Consider the following 25,650-nt stretch of genomic DNA (forward strand, 5'->3'; position numbering starts at 1 on the left):
ATCACCATTATTGTAGCAGGTTTTCAAATGGTGCAACTGAGGCACAGGAAATTAAGTGATTTGCTCAAGGTCATGTGATGAGACAGCAGCAGTACTGGGATGTGACTCGAGGAATCTTGCTCTCTAAGCCTTATGTTTATTTCAGTAGACCACAACTACAGAACAGAGTTGATACGATTGTTCTCAAGTAATTAGCCTGAGATGTAATTAATGGACAGGTGAAGGAGACTTACACTGCAAGTATGGGCACATAATGACCTGTACTTCTAAAATAGCATTGTTTGTATATGGAAGGAATCAAGGAGCTCATTTACCAAATTAGAGTACTGAGCCTTGAACCAAAAACTTAGTAGGGCTGCCAATTTTCTGACTGAACAAAACCAAACACCCTTGCCTAGCTGCTTTTCCAAAGCCTGGCCTCCACAGTCCATCCCCCTTCCTCTGTCACTTGTTTTCACCTACCCACTCACTCACTCACTTTCACTGGGTGGAGGATGGCTGAGGAGGGCCCCTGACATATGGCACCCCTAAGCAGCAGTTTACAACAAGAATGTTGTAGATATAGAATAAGTTATTAGTTAGCAAAGGGAGTGGGATTTAAAGCCAGATTCACAGCACCAGCTATGGAAAATACTTTATTATTTAGCAGGGCAAAAATAACAATTAATAATAGTGTTGCAGAGGAAATCCACCAGTCTGTTATCCAAATGATTTGGCATACCCATTTATCAATGTTTAATGAAATATCCATGGAAGCATACAGTGTTTAAAACGAAAAATCACAAGGAATGGGGCCTCATATGTTCTGGGTGCCTGGTTTCCAAATATTCTATAATATAACTACATCCAAACCAGAAGAAACAATTGTGATCTCATTTATGCGTGACATTCACTGCATATTAAATTGCTCCAGGTGTGTGTACAGAAAGAAAGACTATTCTAATAGCTGCAAACATGAAAGGAAATGTAATCGAGAGCAGACATATTCAAACCTTGCACCACAGCAGGCCACATTAACAGTTTGCCCTGGTTCTCAGGAGTGTGTCTGCCTAGCAAACTCATTGAAACTAAGATTTTAAAAGATATTTTGGGCAAGCAGGTTGTCCAATTCCCATTTATTTTAATTGTGTGTCTAATTTCCATAAGCAGCATTTAAACATCTGCCACAATCAAAATGAAAGATGCAAGCCGTAAAGTCTTTGAAAGCTTCTAAGTCACTTCTGAGCATAGCCCCTATGTTTTTAAAAGTGAATTAATGCTTCTGAGCCTGAGTTCTAGTCTGCACTTAGTTGTAAGTATACAAGTAAAGGAGTAAAGGGTGTGATTTTTTTTAACTGACATAAATGTTTCAATAAAAGCCTTAATAGATAGTCATACAGATATAGGTCATTTTGCTTCACGAAACCAGAATAAGTTAAACCAGTATAAGCACTTTTATACCAATATAACATCATCTGCACTGAGGCCTGTTTGCATCTAGCTATGCCAGCGTAGTTTTATGCCAGCCAACTTTTAAGTGCTGACAAATCCTAAGTCTCAAGGAAAATCAGCAGGACTTAGGCTGGTAAATAACTGGATCACATGTGGACATTTTTGCCCTCAACCTTCATGTCTGCTTGTACTTCTGCCTTCCATGACAGGTGAATAGAAAACTCCTGATTTAGTTCACAAGCCTTAAAAATATAAGAATATATGTAAGAACAACTACACTGGGTCAGACCAATAGTCTGTCTCAGTCTGTACCCTCTCAAATCTGCAGTCAATAAACTTTGCCATCATTCTATGGTTCAAGACAGCCGGGATACATATTAGGGCCTACGTAAGAAGTCTTTTGAATTTCCCTGCCCTAAAGGAATCACAGCATACTCATATCCATTTTTCCTTCACCTAAGAAGAATGCAGGCTTATAAAAAAAAAATCAAAGTGACAAAGCATAAGAAACAAACCATTCCTGGTTCTGTTCTCTTTCCCTAATCTAGAGTCTGCTCATCTGAGTCATGTTTTCGTGACTCCAGCTGGCGCTCCAGCCTCTCCTCCAGTTGGAAAGACATCAGATCTTTCCTGGTTATTATCCCAACCACTCGGTTCTGTAGGTCAACAACTGTCAGGTGGCGAAGACCCAAGGTCCGAAAGATGACATATGTGCGTTTCAGAGAGAAATGAGCCTGAACTGACACTGCTGATTTGTTTATGTACGGCTCCTACAAGACAAAGAAAGAGAAGGTGGGGGTTGGAGAAAATAAGTCAGTATCTAAGTAAATAAGTAAAGGGTATGGGTTTTTTTTTTTGTTTTGTTTTGTTTTGTTACTGACAAATGTATTCCTGTTACAGCAGGCTTTCTGGCTGCTGGGCAGGGGGAGGAGAATAGTACACTTTTTTTTTTCCAGCTGTACCCAAATCAGTATAAAGTACATTGTAATGAGCTCTTTCTTTTCCTCTAAAAGATCAGGTTCACATTAAGCTGTTATGACTGGCATATACCCAAATCTCACAGGCTGGAACAGCTAAGCTGAGCTACATTGATATTGTCTGAATTCCTGTTTAGAAATAGTAAATGACCCAGTATTTATTAAGTCTAAGTGATGTTTAATAACTGCTCTCTCATTACACAACCCATTTCTGACATCCTGTAATATTCTTCAGTTAATACTAGTTTTAAAAAAAAAATCAGCAAATCAAAAATATATACTTCATGAGAGAGGACAAAAAGAAAAAAATACTAGGAGGTCTGCCGGGAGCTGAATGCTGATTGCTGAATCCCATCGTAGACATAAATGTTTCTAGATACGATCACAGCTGCAGCCAGTTTGGAGGGTTTTGCAGGCTGAACCTGGTACAGATTGCACCACATTTATCCAGCACTCTCTCGTCCAGCAACATCCATAATCCAGCATGATTTCAGTTAGCCAGGGACAGCCACTTGTCATGTGTGAAGCCAAGTTTCCCATGATCCCATAAAGTTTGTTTACAGCCACCAGCCCTGATGTCAGTGTTCTGTGCAGTTATTTAGCTGTAATTTAACCCTAAATTTCTAAGAGCCCAGCATCCAGTGGAAGTGTTGGTAATGCTGCTAGACAATATTGACCTCCTGTGATCAGGCAAATTCTCTTGTTCAGCACTGGTCAGGTCCTCAGGGTGCCAAAGGAGAGAGGTTCAACCTGTATTTTAAGTAGGTGTTCACCATATTGCCTTATCTTATCCAGACATAAAGCATTCTACTCACAGATTGGGCCAAAGTCTATCCTCAAGTGCATACAGATCTTCCCACTGAAGTGCCTGGAAAATCAATGGAAGCTGCCCAGACCCACCTGAGGATGGTGTGTCTTGTAGTCTCTCCAGGAAATTTTCTGGACACTGGGTATATTGGATCCAGAGGAGACCATTCATATTTTTAAATAAATGCATTTTAAAAAGGAATAATGAGAGTAAGAAAGAACTAGGAGGTGTGAAATGGATTTCTTTGCAATAGACAGACTCTCAGCAGGATTTACCTCCTTAGGTCAATGTGGTTTCTGACAATGTGGTTTCTATTGGAGCCTGCAAAGGCCACCAAGAGGCTGCTACATTGAATCAGAGTATCTCTCAACTGCCCTGGCCATTACTCTCACTCCAGCTATTTCTGACCTGTAGGTCACCTGGCAAAGAGAGGTTACAGCTGCTTTGCCCTCCACAAACTCCTCCATGCTAGAGTTTCCACCACCAGAGATTCTGTGCATTGGTTTACATCTCAATTAAGGTTGTATTTTGCCTAATAAGGCCCAAAAGGAAAACCTACATCTATGTTTTCAAGCTCTTCCTTCAGGAATTTCTCTCCCATTAGCCCTGATTCCTATTGTGGCTATTTGCCAGAGAAGTGTTTTTGGTTTTGTGAAGCAGATTTCTGTGTTTCCACTGTCAAACTTTTGACATTTCTTCGTGCAGAACTGATTAAAACAGTGTGAAACAGTCAAGGTATGGCATAAAAAATTCAGACACATTCAGGCTCTTAGAAATTTAGGGTTAAATTACATCTCAGTGATTAACCTAATAGGGAGATCAGAAAATGTTTGGTAGTGGTTGAGATTTAAGCCCAGCAAATAATGTATTTTGTAGTTTTTTGGGAATTTTCAAAAGCTGAAAAAATAATGTTTCATGTCAAATATAACGTTAATTTCAGTAACAATCAAAACATTTTGTTTCAGTTTCAATTTTTAACATTTTGGAATTTTTAATTTTTTCCCCCTCCAAGGAAATTTTGAAAACATTATTTTAAATAATAAAATAGAAATATTTCATTTCAAAAATGTAAAAATAAGTTGCTTCAACTTGTTCAGTATTTTGGAGTTTGGGCTTTCTTTGTTTTTTAATTAAGAGTTCAATGAAACAAACAAAATGATGAAATATTTTCATACCACTGAATCTGCAATTTTGCAAAAGAAGGGTTTTAGTCAAAAATATTTTCCCATTGCTATGTGCAGCCCTCATGGTTCTCATAGACAAAGTAACTTCATTAAGTCAAACAAATAAGCATGCTTTCCCTTGAAGGAATTTTTTTAGAATTACCAACTTCTGTAATGAAAATTCCAATTCATCTATCAGTTCAAGAAAAAAGAATAGCAAATTTGTTGGAAAACAGAAGCCTTTTTGCCAAGTCAAATCTTGAGATATACTTCATATCAAATTTTTTCCCATGCTCCATTTAGTTTATTTGGAAAATAATTATACTGTGGTTGAATAATAATAATATACTCCTTAATATTCCTTTGTCTGGTCTTCCGTCATACCACCCAAGCTGTAATCTGATCAAATCTCTCAAACTAAATAGGAACAATATTGGTTGGTATTTGAATGTTAGGATGCATAAGGAATGGGGCATGGAATAATACAAAGAATAGCATAATGATTTTATATTAATTAGTGATATGGCCTTATCTGGAATACTGTGTGTAATGCTGGTCAACCCATCTCAAAAAGAATCCTGCAGAATTAAGGAGCTTGGGGCACGATCAAAGATGATCAGTGAGAATAATCGAGGACCCAGAAAAACTCACAAATGAAAAGGAATTAAAAGGACAGACTGTTCAGTGACACTTTCTCAAGATGCTCAAAATTATAGGTTGCCATGCCCCTGCCTCTATGAGAGATTTGCTGGTGATCAACTGGGTGAGGCTTCCTGCTAGCCCGGTCTAGAGATTTCTCAGGACTCTGATGGCCCTTAATTTGCTTTCCAGGTACTACTTGATATACATCAGGTCCTAGGCCCCTGGAAGAGCCTTCCTCTAGAGTATCCAGCCCCCTTCACTGCACACCACCAAAACTTACCAACTTCATAGATTCTAAGCCCGCAAGAGACCGTTGCAATCATCTAGTCTGATCTCCTGCATAACACAGGCTGTTGAACTTCCCAAAGAAAGTTCCTGATATCTCCAAAAACAGCACACACAACAGTTTGTTTGATTCAACTAATTCACATTTTGCTTAATGTTACAGCACAGAGAGCCACTCATAAAACAAAAAGTTTATTAGCAAAGACAGAGATTTAACTGATCTAGAACGAAGATAATGGAAATAGAATTATTTACGAATTAAACAAAAAGCATAACACACTTCTAAGAGAGTAAACATAACGTTAGCAAGACACAGTTATTGGCTAAAGCTGTTTTTTAATCTTTGGAGTTTTTCTATAGAATTTGCTGGTTTTCAGTCAAACCTGCATCTGGATTTTCCTGATTTCCCCAACTTCTTACCAGTAAATGGAGAACAATGTCATTTTGCTTTTCCTTATATTTCCCCAAATTCATAAGGAATTTATTCCCAGATGCAGGGTGAACTACTCGGGTTCAGATTCAAGCAAACATGTTTCTCCTTTTGTTTGGTTACAGACTTTAAAGCATAATATTAGTGAATATCTACATTCTTCATATAGTGTTAATACATTTCACAATTATATTAATGAACTTTGTGTTACCAGCTCTCATCTGATACCTTACAAGACACTCTTTATAGATAAGTACCAGAGAGGAAGCCGTGCTAGTCTATACACTATCAAAACAAAAAGCAGTCAAGTAGCACTTTAAAGAATACCAAAATAGTTTGTTCGGTGAGCTTTCATGGGACAGACCCACTTCTTCAGACCATAGCCAGACCAGAAGAGACTCAATATTTAAGGCACAGAGAACCAAAAACAGTAAGCAAGGAGGGCACATCAGAAAAAGATAATCAAGGTGAGCAAATCAGAGAGTGCAGGGGTGGCGGGGGGGAGGTCAAGAATTATATTAAGCTAAGTATGCAGACGAGCCCCTGTAGTGACTCAGAGTTCCCATCCTGGTTTAAACCACGTGTTAATTTGCCGAATTTGAATATAAAAGCCAGCTCAGACCACTGCAATGAATTATTAAAGACCTACAACCTATCCTTAATCAGGATGCCACACTCCAGAAGGCCTTGGGTGACATGCCTGTTCTCTCCTACAGACAACCTCCCAACCTCATGAGGATCCTCACTAACAGCCACAGTCTATACCCCAGGAATACCAGTCCTGGAACCTTTCCTTGCAACAAAGCCCACTGCCAGCTTTGTCCACATATCTTCTCTGGAAATACCATCACTGGACCTAACCAGGTTACTCACAGAATCACGGGCACTTTGTCATGCTCCTCTACTAACATCATATATGCCATCATGTGCCAACAATGCCCAGATCCTTTGTATATTGGACAGACTTCAAACTCCCTTAGACAAAGGGTTAAGGGGCACAAAACAGACATCAAAACACTCCAGATCCACAAACCAGTCAGTCAACATTTTAATGGAATGGGGGCATTCTATTAATGACATAAAGGTATGTGTGTTACTGAAAAAGAATTTTCGCACCGTTCTTCAAAGAGAAACAGCCAAGCTGCTTTTATATTCAAATTTGGCACATTAACACGTGGTATAAACCAGGACAGGAACTTTCTGAGTCACTATAGGGGTTCGTCTGCATACTTGGCTTAACATAATTCTTGACCTCCCCCCATCCCCTGCACTCTCTGATTTGCTCACCTTGATTATCTTTTTCTGATTTGTTCTCCTTGTTTACTGTTTTTGGTTCTCTGTGCCTTAAATATTGAGTCTGTTCTGGTCTGGCTATGGTCAGAAGAAGTGGGTCTGTCCCACGAAAGCTCACCTAATAAACTATTTTGCTAGCCTTTAAAGTGCTACTTGACTGCTTTTTGTTTTTATAGATAAGTATTACAACAGCAGTATGTTTGGCATAGGAAGTTTGTCAGGCCTGTCAAATGACAGTGACCCCTCTATTACTTGGCACTGAGGGGCTCTAAAGTCACATATTTACTCTAGAAAGGAAAAAAAGAGAGGCTATAATAACATAATAAATGATATCAAGAAGGTAGATCAGGAACTTGTGTTCTCCCAATCTTACAATACAAGAACAAGGAAATATTTAATTAAACTGAAAGAAAGGAAATTGAAAACAAAAGGAAATATGTTTGTACCCAATGTCTGGAACTCATTGTCACAGACGTCGAGGTCAAGAACTTAGGAATTGAATATACCGACACCAAAACTGTCCAAAGTTATCACAATTAATAGCAAACATTTAGAAGGGATATTAAACCTCATGCATCTGGTTTTAAACCTGTCTCTAATGATTACAGATCAGGATGAGATCCAGTAGGTGACAGATTATCTCAGAAGGGAAGCAAGGTTCTTACACTTTCCTCTGACACACCTGTGTCTGGCCAATGTCAAAGATAGAATACCAACCGAGATGGACCTTGGGTCGGATCCAGTATGGCGATTCCTGTGTTCAGTAGGATCACTATGGTGAACTCAAAATGCTCTTTAGAAAAAAAACAACCCCTCGGTCCCAACTCTGAATTTTTCAGGTGCCCTATTTTACCTGTATCTACTCTGTGCATTGTAAACTCATTGAGGCAAAGACTGGCTTTCTTTACTTGTTTATTTTTCTTAAGCCTTGAACAGTGCACTAAAAACAGTAATGTGCTTGGGCCCAGTGTCCCGGTGCAGTGTTTAGGAAATAAACATGGAAATGTCACAGCAGGAAAAAGGAGGTGGGGAAGAAGAAATTTAGTTTTATTTATACATTAATATACAGGCACTGCAAAGTTACTGAGAGTGAAAGCTCCAGAGCATTGCTTTATGTTTGCTTTATAGTGCTATAGGAGCCAAATAATGACAGTTAGATGATCTATTCCATTAACGTTGTATCTTTTGGTCAATCTGGAATGTATTTTAATCAAAAGCCCCCTTAAAATGGTCTCCTTTGTTGTATTTTCTTGTTGGCTCATTTTATCAACATCTGTTATGTTTATACAATATGAATTAAAACTTTGGAATGCTCTTTGTACTCAGCTACTTTTGTTGAGAGTGTAACGTCCCAGGATTGGCAGTGTTTATGTAAATCAGTGCGGCTGACACAGCCATCATAAACAAATGAGAAAGTATAACAAACACATTGTTCATGGAGGAAATGTTTGTTTTTAGAGTTGGCTTCACTCTTACCAGATTGATGAAGAGTTGCTGATACCGAGGATCTGTACTGTAGCGATTCAGCAGCATGGTCATCTGCGGTGGATCAGGCAACTTCTCCACTGTTATCTAGAACAGGCAAGAGATTCTATTTCTCCTTCCAAAGATTCCTACTTTGACTTTAAATCACAGGATGGACGTTCATCTGTATGTGCACATGCTAACTTATTTTTACCAATCTTATTTATATTTGAGTTTTTAAATCCCATCTTTGTTTTGATAAATTAATACTATTTCGCTCTTCTTGAGCTTAGGCACCTTTGTTATGTTTCATTCACAGAAAATTAAGTATTATCTTCCCCCTTCTTCCCAACAAAAAATGGAGAGAGATTGAATTGGAGAAGCTGATTTAAGGACAGAGTCAGAGCCAGGATTAAAGCACAAATATTCCTAGCTTCCACTCCTGTGTGCCTCCAGAGTCTAGGCTGATCCAGGAGCTCCTGTAACTTCATTGCAGTTTTATCTGATTATTTATGGCCTGCCCTTTTATTTCATTTACAAATGTGCTACTTATTTAACAACATATTAATAACTATAACTTTAATCCTAGTGCAGCAGTCCCTGGACATATCAAATATGCATCAGTTAACCAAAGGGAGAAATAAAGAAAAGTGATTACCTTCTGGTAGAGGAGAAGAGGACAACAGGAAAGGGAATCACGACTAGTCTCAGATTCAAAGATGGACTCATGTTCCAGCAGCATGCATAGCTCTAACCTAGTTTTTACAATGAATACATTCATCAAAGCCAAATTTTAAAAAATAGTCCAAAATACTGGATTATGATCTCAAGAAACCAGTGCCTGACAACGCTGAAAACACATAGATATGATGAGAGTAACATTAGTGGGCAATAACATTATTTATACAAAGCAAGCTTTGATTTCATAGATTTCAGACAAAACCTGTGTGTGTGTCTTCAGGTTTTGGTTTGAACAGAATTCCTCAAAACCTACATTTTTTTTGAATATTGATCTATCTCCTCTATATTTTCATTTTTGGTCTGAATTACTGATTGGCAAGAACTATTTGTGTAGTCTGACTAGTTTGTTCCAATCAACTCACATTGGAGTTACAAAGGGGATGGGAGTTGTCATCTTTCTTTGTACAGATTTTCTTTTTTAAATTCCACTTTTAAGTAATGTCCACATTAAAGCAGGAAACCCGTGTTTGTAAAAATTCTTTCAGACTCATTGTGGTTTGAATAAAGGGTGAAATCTTGGCACCCTATTACTTCAGAGGATCAGGATCATACCCAGGATCTGTGTGGAACACCCACCTTTGTGATCTGGTTCAAGTACAAATGGCCATCTTTATCTATTTATGTGAAATCTGTGGCCAGAGAGATACAACTGGAATGCAGGGAACAGCAATCACATAACCTTTAATTAGGAGTTCTGTGGGGAAGAGACTGAGATACAAGGTATCTTTTCTAGATGGGGAATTAAGAATTAGGGTCCAAACCCCCTGTTCACAAGTCCTTATAATCTCTTTTCAGGGTTCTTAGAGAGCAGAGTCTAAAGGGAGTATAATATGCTTCCACACACAGGGTTCTAGATGGAGACCCAACTTTAGACCCCTTGCTTCCAGACAGAGAACAGTAGAAATACTATCACTGCTCTCTAGTGAGCCTTCTGGGTGACTCAAGATGAAGGACTGACAGGCTCCCAGAGATAGAACCATTCACCTTTCCTATACCAGAAGATGATTGCAATGGCATGGGTCCTTCGAAGGTCCCAGCTAAGCCCCCTGGCTGACATAAGGGAGGCTATAATAGACGCCAGTGGGAGGAACATCCATTGCTCCCCCAGCCAGAAGCAGAAGCATATTTTTGGAGTAACTGCGAGAAAATAATGGAGGGAAACCCACCTATGGGAAGAAATGAGAACAAAGCGTCCAAGGTACATATCAGAACATAGCTCAATTTGTAGAAGGTAAGAGAAATTTAAGTAAAGGAGAACTATTGTGAAAATACCCCAAAATATTTAATGAATTGAAAATGAAAAATACAAACAATATAACTTTTCTTCCCCTCTGATGAGCAGGCTTTCTTATAAAATTGGGGAGGAAATGCATGTTGGCCACTTAGTTTGGGAAGTGACCAAGTCATTAGTTTTAGTTACTTGGCAGTAAGTTAAAGAGGGATTATGTTGTTGATGAATATAGTCAGCTATAGATTTTTTGGTCCTGTTTAACAGTGATACAATCTGTTTGGGATGCGCTCAAGATAATAATCTCCAGGAGAGGGTGTACTTCCGTCTTGTGTCATGGCAGGGAGAGAGCAACAACTTAAACTATTGCGAAAGAAAAAAATCTTATTTCATTCAAATCCAAAAGAATATGTGCATCAACATACAATGCATTAGAATCTCTTTCTCAATCAGCTACAATATAATTTATTTCTACTCTTCTATTTGTTCAAGATTTTGTAAAACACTTTTAATCAAACCTTTCTGTAATTTAAAACAAAGTTATTTTGCCTTTCATCTATGGCTCTCAAAGACCTTTAGAATTAATAAACATCCCTGTAACTTGAGGATATAGAGACTCTTTTCAGAGACAAGGTACAAAGAGATTAAATTATTTGCCCAAGGCCACATAGGAAATCTGTGGCAGAGCAATAAGAGATCCCAGGAGCCCTAAGTCCCAGTCAGCTGCTTTGACCATTAAACATACTTTTTCCCTCACAAGAAAAATGAATAAGTAAGCATAGTTCATAATCACTGCTACAACAAAGTTATTCATTCCACACACACCCCAAATTTTTGGCATTAACATTTTTAAAAATCACTTTCACCTTATTAATGAGAACAAAGCTCCAAAGCAGCCATTTACCCAGATCTAAATAGGGTGGTTATAATGCTTGATAGAGAGTTGTTTCTGAAGGGCAGCTCTTTCCCAAAGCAGGTACCAATCCTAAGAGCCTCATCTACACTAGAGCACGATTTCAAAAGGCGCCTTTTTGAAAATGACGAACTGAAAGATCGCCTTTCAAAACACAGCATCCACACACGATCAGAGACTGGCGCTTCTGATCTGCCCTTTCAAAACAGTGACCTGCTCTTTCAAAAGAGAGCATCTACACTGTCCCAAGTGCCCTTTTGAAAGAGGAGGCCAGGACATGTTACGGATGGGGTTGCATGGGGGACAAGCCCGTCCGGGGCTGCAGCCAGTCGCCCCTTTAAAGGGCCCCTCCCCAACAACCTCACCCTGCACAGCACAAGGCCTGCCAAGCTGCCACAAATCCAGCAGGCACCAGTGCACACAAGGCAACATGGATCAGCAACAGTAGCTTGAGCTACTTCTGGCCGTCACCGGTGCCGTGGCCACCCTCCATCTCCTGCTGGGGGGCTACCTTCCCCCCAGCACGGCCATAGAATCCCTGGACCCGTGACTCCTCTGGTGCACCCCGCCCCAGGTTCTCCACTGACTCTGGAGCTACCCCACCAGCTCCGAGTGGTGGGAGCACCTGGTCATGGGTGAATGGAACGACAACACGTGGCACCGGAATTTTCTGATGTGGCGGCAGACTACCATGGAGCTCTGCCAGTGGCTAGCCGCTATGTTGTGGCATCAGGAGAACCGTATGTGGTGCGCCCTCCCGGTCAAGAAGAAGGTTGCAATAGCTGTCTGGAAACTGGCCACTCCAGACAGCTACTGCTCCATGGGCCACCAGTTTGGTGTGGGCAAGGCCACGGTAGGGGCAGTCGTCCTGGAAGTAAGGCAAACTCAGGCCACACCCCCACTGGAGAGGGGGATCTCGGGAAAGGGGGACTGTTGGGGACTGGGAGCCAGCAGGGCCCTAGGGGATTAGGGGGCCTGGAACTCTCCCCATGCCCTCGTAGGTGCATATGTCCTCCATCTCATGCAGGTGGTTCAGGCATTGAACGCCATGCTCCTGCAAAAGGTGATCCATGGGGGGGAATCTGGATGCAGCCATCACTGGCTTCACAGCGCTCAGGTTCATGAACTATTTCAGCTCCCCGGACTGGACCCACATTCTGATCCATGCCCCAGAATACAGCAAGGGGCCAACATATAAACAGGAAGGGGTACCACTCTGTGATGCTCCAGGCCCTGCTGCATTCTCCATATTATTGTGGAGAATAAGGAGGAGGCGTTCATGCAGTGGTGGGTGGCTGAGTACAGGCCAGGCTACCAACAGCCAGCTGCCTCCCCTAGCCACCAGATCCACCGGGACAAGGTCCGCATACAGGAGACCCTCTGTGAGCACTTTGCTCAGGGGCCCCACTGATCACTGCCCTGGCTACTCCCAGTAGGTCCCCCACATGCTCCCCTTCCCCCATTCACACTCCCTGTCACCACCCCCCAAGCACACAACACACAGGGGTTGTGGGGAAAATAAAGTGTATTATGTTTAACAAATCTGTGCAGTTATTAACATCAACATAAAACAGAACCATATAACTATATATACACGGGGAAGGGGGGCAAACTATTTTAATTAGGGCAGGGGACATGGGTGCACCTCATCGGGGGCCTTTTTGCAAGGAAGGGGAGCATGTGGGGGACCATGTTGTCAAGCCATGCTATCCCCAGGATCCACGGCTTCTCCTGGTTTGGAGTCCCTGGCGGGGTGGAGAGGCTGGGGAGGTAGGGCCAGGGGTCCGCCTCAGCTGGGGGATCAGGCTCGACGGGGGCCACTTTACAACCCCCTCCCACTGCCCCTCCTGCTGCCCTTCCAGGGGACTGCAGATGGAAGGGCAGCAGGAGGGGGCAGCCGGGCTAGGAGCTCCTGGAAGGTGCCCAACATGTCCCTGAGAGTCCCCATCAGCTCCTCCCAGGCTGCCCACCGACAGGCCACCTTGGCCTCCTCCAGGTGAAGCCACCATTCCGGGACCTCAACCTAGCACCGGATGGAGGCAGTAAGGTGGAAGTCCTCTGTGTGCCGCCTCTTGCCCCTCCTGGAGTGGGGACACCCTGCTGCCAGTGATCAGGCTGGCTGGTTTCTGTCTCTTGCCTCTGGTGGGGTGTCTGGAACCATGAAGGCTGCAAGGTTCTCCTGGACTTTCATGGTGCAGCTGCAGGAATGTAAAAGCAGAGACGGACAGGCCATGAGTTCTGAAAACCTGCCCTGTGGGCCACACCTCTCATCCTCCCCATGGGTAGCAGGTCCCAATCCCTCATCCAACAGCAGGGTGGCCTTGAGGGATCAAGGGTGGGAAAGAGGTCCCTGGCCTCGGGAGGGTGACTGCCTTGCTAGGTCTGGCCCTGCCCACTCCCTCCCCCACTCCCCCGGGAATGGGCTGCAACTCTGTCTATGAGAGTGGGTGCTGAAGGCCACTGGCAGCCATGATTCCATCCCAAGGGCCACAGCCCAGCTGGGCTGAGGCTGGCCAGAGTCTGCAGGGGGTGGTGAGTCCCTGTGGCATGTATAGCGCCCCTGACCTTTGATCCAGGGGTGTGCACCCTGTCATATACTTACCAGAGGGTCCACCACCAAGGTCAGGGGATGTCCAACTGGCAGAGGCACGGCTGGAGGAGCAGGAAGGGAGGTTGATGACCAGCTCACCCTCCTCACTGGCCCACTCTGGAGCTGGCTCTGGGGCCAGTGTGGTGGGGCTGGCCATGGGTCCCACCCCCTCATATTCCCCAGGTGGCCAGCCAGGGAAAAGTTCCTGCATTCCACTGCTTTGTGCCCATTTCCCGTAGGACCACCTCCTTCTCCTGCCAGAAGCCCAGGAGGTCCCTGAGTTCATGCTCAGTCCAGGAGGGAGCTTGTTTTTTCCCTGGCTGGCTGGAACTCTGAGTCCTGGGCATGCTCAGAGGAGGGCCCTGGGGCTCCTCACATGCTTGGCTGCTGGCCATGGTGTTCCAGGAAGTGCTGCGGGTCTCTCTGGGGCATGCAGGGACAGCACATGCAATGGCTGCTGCCTGCACGCTCTTAGCTTCCTGCAATGGGGTTTCTGGGTCCGTCTGGGCTGCTGCATGCACAGACCATAGAGCCCCACAGGCACCGAGCAGCACGTCTCCATGTCCTAGCTGGCTGATGCCATGGAAGACCTGCTGTTTCGAAAGAGCAGGTGGCGGAGCATCTCTACGTTTTCTTTCAAAACAGCCTTTCAAAAGGGGCAGGGCTTTTCCTATTTCCAGTTAGGAAGAGCAAAAGCTGGGGCACATTCCTTTGATTTTCTTTTCAAAAGAACATGCTGTGTGTGTAGATCCTCTGCGCTCTCTTTTGAAAGAGGGTCTGAAATTTCAAAAGTGCTCACTAGTGTAGATGCAGCTGTGGTGTTTACTACAACAGAGGATACGGCCAAGAAGAAACTCCAGTAAAGTAGCATGTGTCCTCTTTACTGTATTTTGCCCTTGGCTTGCACGGATCACCTGCTCACAGTTATATGTATTGGTTTGCATTATGCAACATTTTCCACAAGCCTCCTAATTGTATTAAGTAACTGTGAACTATGCACAGTTGAGCCAAGATCTGCCTCCCGGTATTTAGCTGGCAACTCCTGTGGGATCATTTCATTTATCACTGAAATATATTAATTCATTTGCAAATTTGACACCATCACTCAAGGATTCAACAAAGACAGGGAATGGCTGGCCAACTACAAAAGCAGTTTGTCCTCTCTTGGTGTTCACACCTCCACATCAGCTGCTGGAAGTGGTCCACATCATCCCTGACTGAACTGACTTCGTCAACTCTGGCCTGCCTCTTGATTTAGTACTCCCTTCTTTTTATGAGCCTGTATAATTAGACCTGCCTTGGAACCTCCTTTCCAATGCATCTGACAAAGTGGGTCTTTGCCAACGAAAGCTTATGCTCCAAAAAAGCTGTTAGTCTATAAGGTGCCACAGGACTTCTTGTTGTTTTTGCAGATACAGATTAACACGGCTGTCCCTCTGACACTGAAATATAGCAGCCTTCAGGAAGCAAACCTGTATGGCTTATCTCTGGGCCAGAATGGTATTTGTGGCATTCAGCAATACATTGTTATACAAACTAGTATAGTCCCCACATATAAACTTCTGGTCTATATTGCTATTTTTCCCAACTCCATGTGTGTTCAGATCCAGGTTATGGTCTGTGTCTGTCTATGATACAAACCCTTTTGCTTTCCACTGAAGGAAAAAACAGGAAACATTTACCATGAGCTTAAAGAGCAGAAACATTTGCTCATCACCAGTGGTTTATTGGCTGGTTTTGGCAGCTCACAATTTGCTCAACACTGGTTCTTAACTAAACTCAGTGGGGAGTCACTTAGCAGGTCTTGGGAAGAGAATTTTGGCTACTCAAAAAAGGCACACAAATACAATGAAGGAAATTGTTGGAACATTTCTGATAAGAATCCAACCCTATTAAATCCTGCATATTGAAGAGAAAAATGAGTGTACTTTTTTTCACTGGGGCCTCCAGAAGTCATGCTTTTGAGGTATAACAACCTCACTCTTTGAAGTTGCATACAATATCCTTCCCATCACATCATCAAGCCTTAGAAAGAGCAGACCAAACATGTTCCTAACACTGTTGTTTGGACTTAATAGGAAGTGCTGGGATTCAAACTTGGATTCAACAATTGTTCGTTTACTCTTTGTTTATTTGAGAAGCAAGAAAACTCGTAAATAATGAATCTCATTTCAAAGATACCCTGGCAAAGCGCTGTTGCAGTTTTATATAATCTATCTATTACAAAACATGCATGATGAGGACACACATAATTAAGATAACACATTATCATCACAACACCCATGTGTCATATTCAGCATGATACTCAGGAATTAAAAGTATCTGACAATTTAGTGTCTCTCTCTTTATTTGTCAAAAAACCCATTTATCAGAGAAAACTGCAATTTCTGTGCACAGGGGGAGTGACCTAAGAGGAACACAAGCTCAAAAATATTTATGAATACAAAGACAGTAGATTAAATAACCCTATCACAGGCAAAATCATTTGGCTATGGATGCAAATGATTGCCATGGGTTTTATTAAGAAAATTAGAGAACCTGGAATATTTGTTTCAGGTTGTTCACAGACATTTAAACCCCATTTGTCAGCCTTAGTACGCCAAAGATACCTCCACTGCTTCTTATAAGTGCATTTTGCATCTGAATTTTATCACCTATGTGTGGCTTGAGCAGAACTGTGGATTAACATATATCATGTATGAAGCACAGCATAATGAAGGAACTTAATTATAGTTATCCCTCCATGTACAAAAAGGGCCATTTCTTTGTTGCATTTTTTATTAAGGCATGATCCAAAGGTCCAGTGACATGTCTTCGTTCCAATGGACTTCAGACCAGGCTCCTTATCCTAGCTATGCTTTGTAAAAGAGATATATTTCAAAACATGACGACGAAATGGTACAGAAGCCTGTCTGTGGTCTCTAATGATCCTGATTGTGCAGGGTGCAACTGATTGCCTCATCCAATGCACTGGCAAGCAGATCTTTAGCTACGGTTGCCAATTTTCCAGGACTGTTAACCTTTAATTAAAGATTATGTTATGTAATGGAACCTTCCAACCAAAACTGGCAAACCTTTCCTTAGCTGGGGTAAGTTGTCAAAGCTCCACTGATTTTGTTACAGAAGTCAATAAGAATTATGGGTCTTCAGAGCCCTGCATGGAGGTCTCAGCAAGACTGGATGTTCACCATTTGTTCTAACACTCACGGAAGGATGGCCTTCACAAGATAATACAACAGGAAAGAATGTATGGACAAAACTATAAGAAGGATAATGGTTTGAAGAAAACAGGCCTACTTCTCTGAGTTATTTGTACGCTTTGTATTACCATAGCTGCTGTTAAATTCGGAAAGAGGGATTTCAAGTGTGCTTCTTTAAATTGTGAAAAAACTGACTTTTTGAAAAATGGAAGTGTGATGTACTCGGTTTGGGGAGGATTAGTGAGGGGATGATGACTAGATCCTTGGGTACAGGGCAAAACTAGAGAGCTCAGATTTTTCATTTATGACAGGAAAAGTCTCAAAATGGTTAGAGGGTCAGTTCAGGTTATGCAGCCAAAGTTGCCAGCGTCTATCCAAACCACTTGAGCCAACAAATTTGGGTTGGAAACTGTGTAAGAACAGTCTTTGATTAGACTTGGCCACTCTGACTTCCAAAGGGATGGTCTTGTGGTTGATGCACTGGACTGAGCTCCTCAAACTGTGGGATCAAAAACTGCCTATGCCACAGGCTTCCCGTGTGACCTTGGGCAAGAAATTTAATCTCTATACCTCAGTTTGTGACTCTGTGAAATGATGCTAATTTTCCCTACCTCAATGACAGGTTATGAAGTCAAATATTTCAAGGTTGTGAAGTTCTCAGATACATATTTATTAGGACCCCATCTCTGCTTTAAGCGAGTGAATGAATAACTAGACAAATAGTCCTAGCCCCAATGTGAAACTGCAGAGATCACATAGAATTGGAAAGCAAAGGGGAAATGCAAACTTAATATTTCTGTATCTTCAAAAGTTCCCATTTGGTTTGATTCTAAAAATAGGTAAAAGCCCAGAAATGAATTCCTATTTGTTTCCCCCTCAGTCTGCTTTGCTAACATCTAGATTTTCAATTTCAGAAGCACTTACCACATATTTAAACTCTGGGACAAAATATGTGATCAGTCTTTCCATACACACACCAGTTTTCCCCATGCCTATATTTGATTTCGACATTTAACAACAGCCTGCACTTACCTAAAAGCCACCCACATACTGCAATGTGACTGCATACGTTTTTAATTTGTTTTTTTGAATTACACAAATACGCTCTGCAGCACTCTGGGTCTTACTCCAAAAGGCTGTGTGGCAGAATCCTGCAACACCTGAACAATTATTTGTATAATGAAATAGGCCAATGAATTTTGAAAGTATCAAATAATATTATTCTTTGTAAGAAGTGTCACACTTAAGATATGGAATAAAAATCTGTGCCACAAACTTTAAAACCTCCCCCAGCTCTTCTGTTTATTATTCATGAGCTGCACTATCCTAGGATGGGGAGACATGTATCGTCAAAGAGATATCTTGAACATACTAGATTTAATTAAACAGGCAACCTAAATAAGCAATGGATTGTTTTCAGTGAGTTGTTCCAATTTAAATGTTAGGTTTCTATATACTATATCTTTTTTTAATCTCTCATTGAAATTAACAGTGCCAGCTTTTCAAACTTAGGAATCTATGTCATCATACAAGCAAATGATGTGCTCTCAGGCCCCCTTACTCCTACTGAAATAGCTGTAAAAGCACCTTTATATGCCGTCAACTACTCCATATGCAGACATGCATACAAAGTTTACATGAACTATGCTTTTTTTGCTGGCTTGACTTAAATTCTTCATTTTCAAGTATAGTGCCCGTGATTTGCCTCATTTCTGCTACTGCTTGGTGCTAGAAGGATCGTCTTTATGAAGAGAAGGTGATGTGAAAACCATGCGTGTTCTTCCAGAAGAAAATAAAATCTTCTTTTTGCAAAACATTTATCTCCCTGTGTATCGCACAAACTTCACAGCCTTGTGCATCAGATTGAGTAATTTTGCATTCCTGGGATCTAAGCTTAGTATCCTCTCAATAAAGTGCCAGAAGGAAAAAGCACTCCAACTCACAAAATGAGGAATTATTTCAGAGGGTGCCAGCAGAGAGAATTTGCTGATATTAAGGTAAATCTTCCCACAGACACACTAAAGAATAATTTTATATATTAAGTATTCTGGGCAGACAAAAGAGTTCCCACTTACGTATGCATGCAGGTCACAGAAGCATGGCTATGCTTCTGTGACTTGAACACATCCGTAACTTGACAGTGCCATATCCCTTTCCAAGCAGTACATGTCAGCATTCTGTACCCTGTTCTGTTGAAGTGTTTGCCACAAAAACTCTGAACTCACAATGGTTCCTGTTCACTTCACTGACCAGAGACAAATCAGACCTAATAAACTTGCCATGAAATATACATATATACACTTCTTTGGATCAATTATTTCCCTGTTAAAGGATGTTACTGTGTAATACAGCTTTAAGCTTTCAACTTTGTCATATTTTCTAAACTACGATCTCTTCGATTTACTTTCAGTTGTGTGACATTCCCCTTTACTGGAGTGAAAGCATGCAATAGCTAAACAATGTGGTTTGGATTTAGTGTTCCCATGCATCATGATGAAAATGTTTGTCTCAGCAATAGTGTCGTTATTGTTACTTGGAACAGCTGCTCTATCATCTCTTTAAACTGAGGAAAACAAAGCATCCCCTTTCCTTACTATTTCACGAGTAGAGAATACAAAACAAGGCCCCCCAACAGAAGGTTTATGATTATGACATGTTCTGTACCTGGTTTTCTCCCAACACAAAGAAAGCAGCAACAACAAAAAACTGTGTTGCAAATACAACTGCAGTTTGGTTCCCTCTGTTCGTAGCACCTTTGCCTCTACGACAGAAGGTTATCAGAAGTTCAAGCTCCAGACTAAAGCTTGGACTCCTCTGTGAAGTGCATCAGTGGACATCAAAGGTGTCCTCTAAATGGGAAGCCAAACAGACATTTCTAGTGGCTGCATAACTGAAGGTTAAGTAGTTCAGTGCACTCCCTGTAAATATCAGAGGTTAAGTCTTGTATCCTGGTCTAACTGCCTACAGGCTGAACCTCTCTAATCTGAAACTCTCTCATCCAGTAATATCCATAATCCAGCATGATTTTACTGAGCCAGATGACCACTTATCATGAATGTGGCCAAATTTCTCATGATCCCATAAAGTTTGTTTCCAGCCACCCGTCCTGCTTCTTAGTGTTCTGTGCTGTTATTTAGCTGTAATTTACCCCTAAATGTCTTCTAAGAGCCCAGTGAGCAGTGGAAATGTTGGTAAGATGCTAGATAATATTGACCTGCCGTGGTCCTGCAGATTCTCTTGGCTGGCATCGGCCAAGTCCCGAGTGTTCCAGACAACCTGTACTAACATCTGGTGCTGTATAGGAGCTCTTCATGAGAGTGTCAAAGCAGCTCAGTTTGTGTGAGTGGTAACTACCAGTATTCCTGTTCTCCAGGAGTCCAAACTTTCAACCTTTAGTCACAAAAGGAGATTTATTCTTACAAGTAATAGAAGAGTTTTAGTGGAGTCACATGAGAACTTTCAGACTAGTCAAATGATTTGGGTACCAATATGATAGATCGAGTCCTAATTCAGCTTTTAGGCCAATATTTTCAGAAGCTACTAATGAACTACTTTAAAGAAGCCTGATTTTCACGCAACGCCAAGCACTGGCTCTGGGAAAAAAAATACAGATACCTTTAAGATGTCTCAAGATTGGCACCCATTATTAGAAACATTTAGAATCATTCGCTTCTTTTGAAATCTTGACCTTTCTGCCCTCCTTTTCAATTTGAGGAAGTGTAAAATGGCAGTAAGGTGCCAAAGTGACTTAGGTACCTACATCACTCATATGTTTACCTGAAAGTTTTTAAGCTAAGGTTGTTTGATAAGGTGGAGGCTATTACCCAGAACCCAACACGATTCCTTGTGCTGTGTAGCATATCCAAAGCTGTGCTAAAATAGCTGTAGCCAAAGTGAAACTGGTATGTTTTTTGGCTTTGTGACAATTTCATTTCAGAAGTAAAAATTTTAGCACTGTACTTTTCTCATTTTTTGTCTGAAACATAATAATCTCCATCAACCACAAACACTGACATCTCAGGGAACATCGGGGTGGCAGGAGACAGGGTTTCCAAGGTGAAAAAAGTACTTACAAACAGCATGGGCATGATGCCAGAAATCTCCCACTCAGTGCATAACTGGCAATAAACCAAGATCTTGCCAGCTTCTCATTAGCTACAACAAATTTTGTACAGTCCTGCTTACACTCCGTGATGTTGTGGTTTCTGTGTAATTACCTTCTCCTAATCAAACTACATCAACCTAAAAAACATCCTTCAGTTAGAATTGGAAATAATGGATAACAGCTGTGCAGGTGAAGATGCAAAGGCGAAAAGGGAAACGTGCCTCTGCTCCTTCCAGCAGATAAATGGTATAAGACACAAACCCTGCAGGTTTTGGCAGAAAGAAATTAGCCTGTTTTATGTTATCAACATCCAGATAGGCTGTTCCAAGGCCACTCTGTATCCATTCTCCATGACACAGCTGTAGAATCGGACACTCAGCGCCCTGAGCAGAGTTTAAAGCCACAGCAATTAAGATAGTATCGGAAGCACTCAGTCTATGAAAACTCTGTTCCTCAGACCTCAGGTTCCTCTCATCAAATGGAAGCAGAAGAACCAATTTGTGCCAGGAGAAGCCATCCATCCATCTGCTTTTCTTTGGTGAATGTTGAGACAATATGAAGAAAGGGGCATTAAGTCTTGAGAGGCTATCCCTGGTTGTGGAGGAGACCAGCTATTCCCTCACATCTCAAAGAGGAAAGGAGAGCAAACTGGAGAGGACTATTTGCATGGGAGTGGAGAATGCCAGTGTCTTGGGCGAAACAAATTGTGGATGGGCTAGGTATCATGGAGGATGGTGCCCACATGAGGGTTGTCAGGTGTCTGGGACGGAGGAGACCATGTCTGCGTGGTGCTTGTGTCTCACAGAGCAGTGTGTGTGGAAGGAACTTCTAAGAAAGAAGTAGGCATGTGTCATGGTGGCAGAAGGTTTCTGAGGGAAGCAAGCATGAAGGAGACAAATAAGCATGAGATGATAGGTGCCACAGGAAGGACAGTAGGGGGCAGTAGGAGAGGAAGACCTGCAAAGGGGGGTTTTCTCTACTTGAGTCAGGAAGCTACTATCAGCTCCCCACCATATGCCAGCTTTGCCCATAGCCACATCCTTCTCTCACACTCATTCATCTCCAGAGTATTTCACTTTTACTATGGTTCATATTACATGGTTGGCTTTTTGTCCTAGAATATGTGACACAATACATGCAAAGAGTAATCCTTCTAGTATCAACCTCTCAGTGATACCATTACATCATGCTTACAACAAAAGCACATCACCTACATCCCACAGGTGTTTGGAAAAACAGTTTTAATTTACATTTGTTCTCACAAAAGTGAACTGAGAGCCCCAGGAACCCCTCCGTCCCCCCAGGAGGACACTGGTGCATCTATAGTAACTGAGAGCACTAGAACAGTTCCCAAGCAACTTCTGCTGAAAATGCTCCTACTGACCCCCAGCAAGAGTTTAAAGATGCCCCTGGTCTCCCCTGAAAAACTGCCATGGGAGGGTAGCAGCACTACTTCTCGCCTCCCTCAAGTGTAAATCCCATCTTGAATGCAATTACTTCCATGGAACCAGGGCAATGCAATTTGCAGCCCTCTGAACATCCCCATCCCCAGGGGTAACCCACTTATATGATGCTTTTCATTTGCTGTGTTTGCTAAGCATCCTGTTTCACCTGCCCTGATAGAACACAGCTTGTTCCATTTTGGCTGGAATCTCCTAGAGCTTTTTTTAAAGCCAGACTCTGAATACGCTATATTCAGAAGCATAAACCCCCCATTCTTATTAATTCCTTGCATCCAGTTTGCCAGTCACACATTCCTCAATCTGAATTCTGTGTGGGTTTGCCTGGACTGCACTGTGTACTGCATGTGGCAAAACATCAAGATCCTTACTCTAAGGAGTCCTTTGCTTTTGGAAGCCTGTGCTCAGTTATAGCTCCTTTCTCTCACACATATTTGCAAAAGACTAAAATTGTTATTAGTTTCATGTAGAACTTTCTCAATCAGGGAAGACAAAGACTTCAGGCTTAGGTCACCCGAGCAAAAATAAGTGTGGTGATCTCATCCTAATCCCAAGTGGATATTTGTCCATATCACAAAAGCTAACATAAAATTTGGCTCCACTAAACAGGGCCGGGAGTCTGAACAGGGTTGGACTAGCAGGGGTGTTTGTTACAAGTCAGCACGGAGGTGCATTTGTAGACCTGTGTGAGAAAGCTTCCAAAGTGCCTGCCAACACTCTCTGGCTCTCTCCTTTGCTTTCATGAGAACTAAAGTTCACCAGCCTTTTCTTGTTAAAAAGGCAGATTAATTCACACTTCTAATAAATAATATTTTGTCCACATACAGCACCTTTTATCTCCAGCATCTCAAAGTGTGGAAAAGTTTGGTATATGGTTTTATATTCACTGAGGGGCAACCCTAGCTATTTCACGAGGAGAAATAGTAAAGAAACACCAATGGCTGAGAATATTGAAATGAGAAGAAGTTTTAAGATTGTGTGCGCCAAGGCCTGATGCATGAAGGCAGCTAGTTTAGGCCACAGTTTATGGCTGAACCATTTCTCTCCCCCTCTTTGTTCCTCTTTCCGATTTATTTTTACTCGTTACCATACATTTTTGTGATGGAGGAAACATATTTGATAACAGCAACATCAACACAGGCCCATATGAAAACCTTGGTGACCTGTGCATTTTTTTTAATGAAAAATTTCAGAAAAATTATTTTTGCCTGTAGTCATACCATCCTGGTTTGTGGTCTTGTCAGATCTCATAGCATCAGCAAAGTCAGGCAGCTTCAGTAGTTGGATGAGAAACCTCTAAATGCAACCAAAGGAGCTACAGTGAATGGGTTTTAGATTCAGTAAATAGCACTCTTCTCTCTGCATTAAATATTCTAAAATATTTCTCTCTTCTAAAATATTTCTCATCATGATCTTACAAGACACTGTAGGTCTATCTACACTGTAATTAAAAACTCATGTCTGGCCCATGCCAGCTGTCTTAAGTTCAGGCTATGGGGCTATTTAATTGTGGTGCAGACACACAGGCTTGGTCTGGAGCCCAGGATCTAAGGCCCTGCAAAGAGGGAGCATCCCAGAGCTTGGACTGCAGACCAAGCCCAGAAGTGAACACCCCAATTAATCAGATCCTTAGCCTGAGCTCCATGAGTCTGAGTCAGCTGTCATATGCCAGGCATGGCTGTCTAATTGCAGTGTAGACATACCCTGTGTTGCAGGAAGTAAGTCATAAAACCAAGTCCTAACTATCTGTGGTCATTTGTGATCCCATGGCTCCTCACAAATTCATTGGATAGATTCAGACAATGACTACACAGAATTCCACTCATGAAGGCGGAGGGAAGTCATAGCAGAACAATGAAGTTGCCCGCAACTTGCATTTCACCAAGGCATTATGAGCTGGCCAGCAAACCTTTGGCTGTGACTGACACAATACAGTAAACCCCTGAAATACACGGCTTCATGTGGCACAAAACTCACTTTAACATGAGTTAAGCACAACTTGAAGCTTCCCTGCAGATGTCAGCCTGCCTAGCTGCCTGCAGCTGTGGGGAGGTAGGCAGGCTAAGATTCCTTTCTCCCTGACAGCAGTGTGGCTGGGAGAAGACAGGGAGAAGCAGCCAGGAAAGTGACCAGCCCTGGTGGGCTGATGGTCCCGCAAGAGGTGAGAAGATGGGAACCAAGCAAGAGCCTGGTTCCCAGCTCCCCACACTGTCTTGCACAAAAATTTGAGTTACGCGGGGGTTGCAGGAACACAACTCCCACATAACTTGTGGTTTTACTGTAATACATTAAAATACCACAAATTCTCTAGAAAATCATTTCCATTCATCCATCTATAAAATCCGGTACTAATTGCTATGACTCTTCTTTTGAAAGAAATTAATAACAGAAAATTTTTTAGCAAGCTACTATTCTACCAGGATTGTTAGCTTGAAATGTTCTATAAAATTGGGTCTCTCTTTAAGATGTGCTGGTTATTCCAACCATGGTGCAGAGAATAAAGCTATGCATGCAAAAGTAGAATATTCACTGACAGCCTACAACTTTCACTGCAAGGTAATATGATGAATTAAAGGAAACAATGAGACAGTAAATGAACATTTGGCTGGATCAGTTGTTAGCGTGAGTTCTCATTTTATTGCAGTGGACAGCTGGGAAATAAATGAATGTTAGTTTATGTTATGCAACATCTTCAACCCAGCACAGACTGCAGTTTGTCAACTATTAGATGTGTTTCAGTGGTTCATCCTCTATTAACAACATTCATGGGAGCAATCGCATGAGAGAACAAGCAAATCGGTGATGCTTATGTGACATTTCACTTCATCAGTGCCTACATTCTGTTTGAAGCACTTGACACCAAGCAATGCCCAGCAGTACAAGAAAATCCCGTAAGGAGTTATTTGTCTCTCTGTGGGAA

At 42.0% G+C, this 25,650-nt stretch overlaps 1 protein-coding gene across 1 annotated transcript in view; it reads right to left on the bottom strand.

The window, feature by feature from the left end:
- Positions 1 to 630: 630 nt before the first annotated feature.
- LOC142008573 (chloride channel protein C-like) overlaps positions 631 to 25,650 on the bottom strand; it is a 115,555-nt gene continuing 90,535 nt past the window's right edge. Inside the window, exons 14-16 of the mRNA XM_074985804.1 lie at positions 9,152 to 9,248; positions 8,506 to 8,601; positions 631 to 2,201 (exon numbers count right to left, since the gene is read on the bottom strand). Coding sequence (XP_074841905.1) covers positions 1,971 to 2,201; positions 8,506 to 8,601; positions 9,152 to 9,248 — 424 coding nt within the window. The 3' untranslated portion in view covers positions 631 to 1,970. The remainder of the gene's footprint in view (positions 2,202 to 8,505; positions 8,602 to 9,151; positions 9,249 to 25,650) is intronic.

This window comes from Carettochelys insculpta, chromosome 2 (genome assembly GCF_033958435.1).
Source record: "Carettochelys insculpta isolate YL-2023 chromosome 2, ASM3395843v1, whole genome shotgun sequence".
Taxonomy (NCBI): Eukaryota; Metazoa; Chordata; order Testudines; family Carettochelyidae; genus Carettochelys; species Carettochelys insculpta.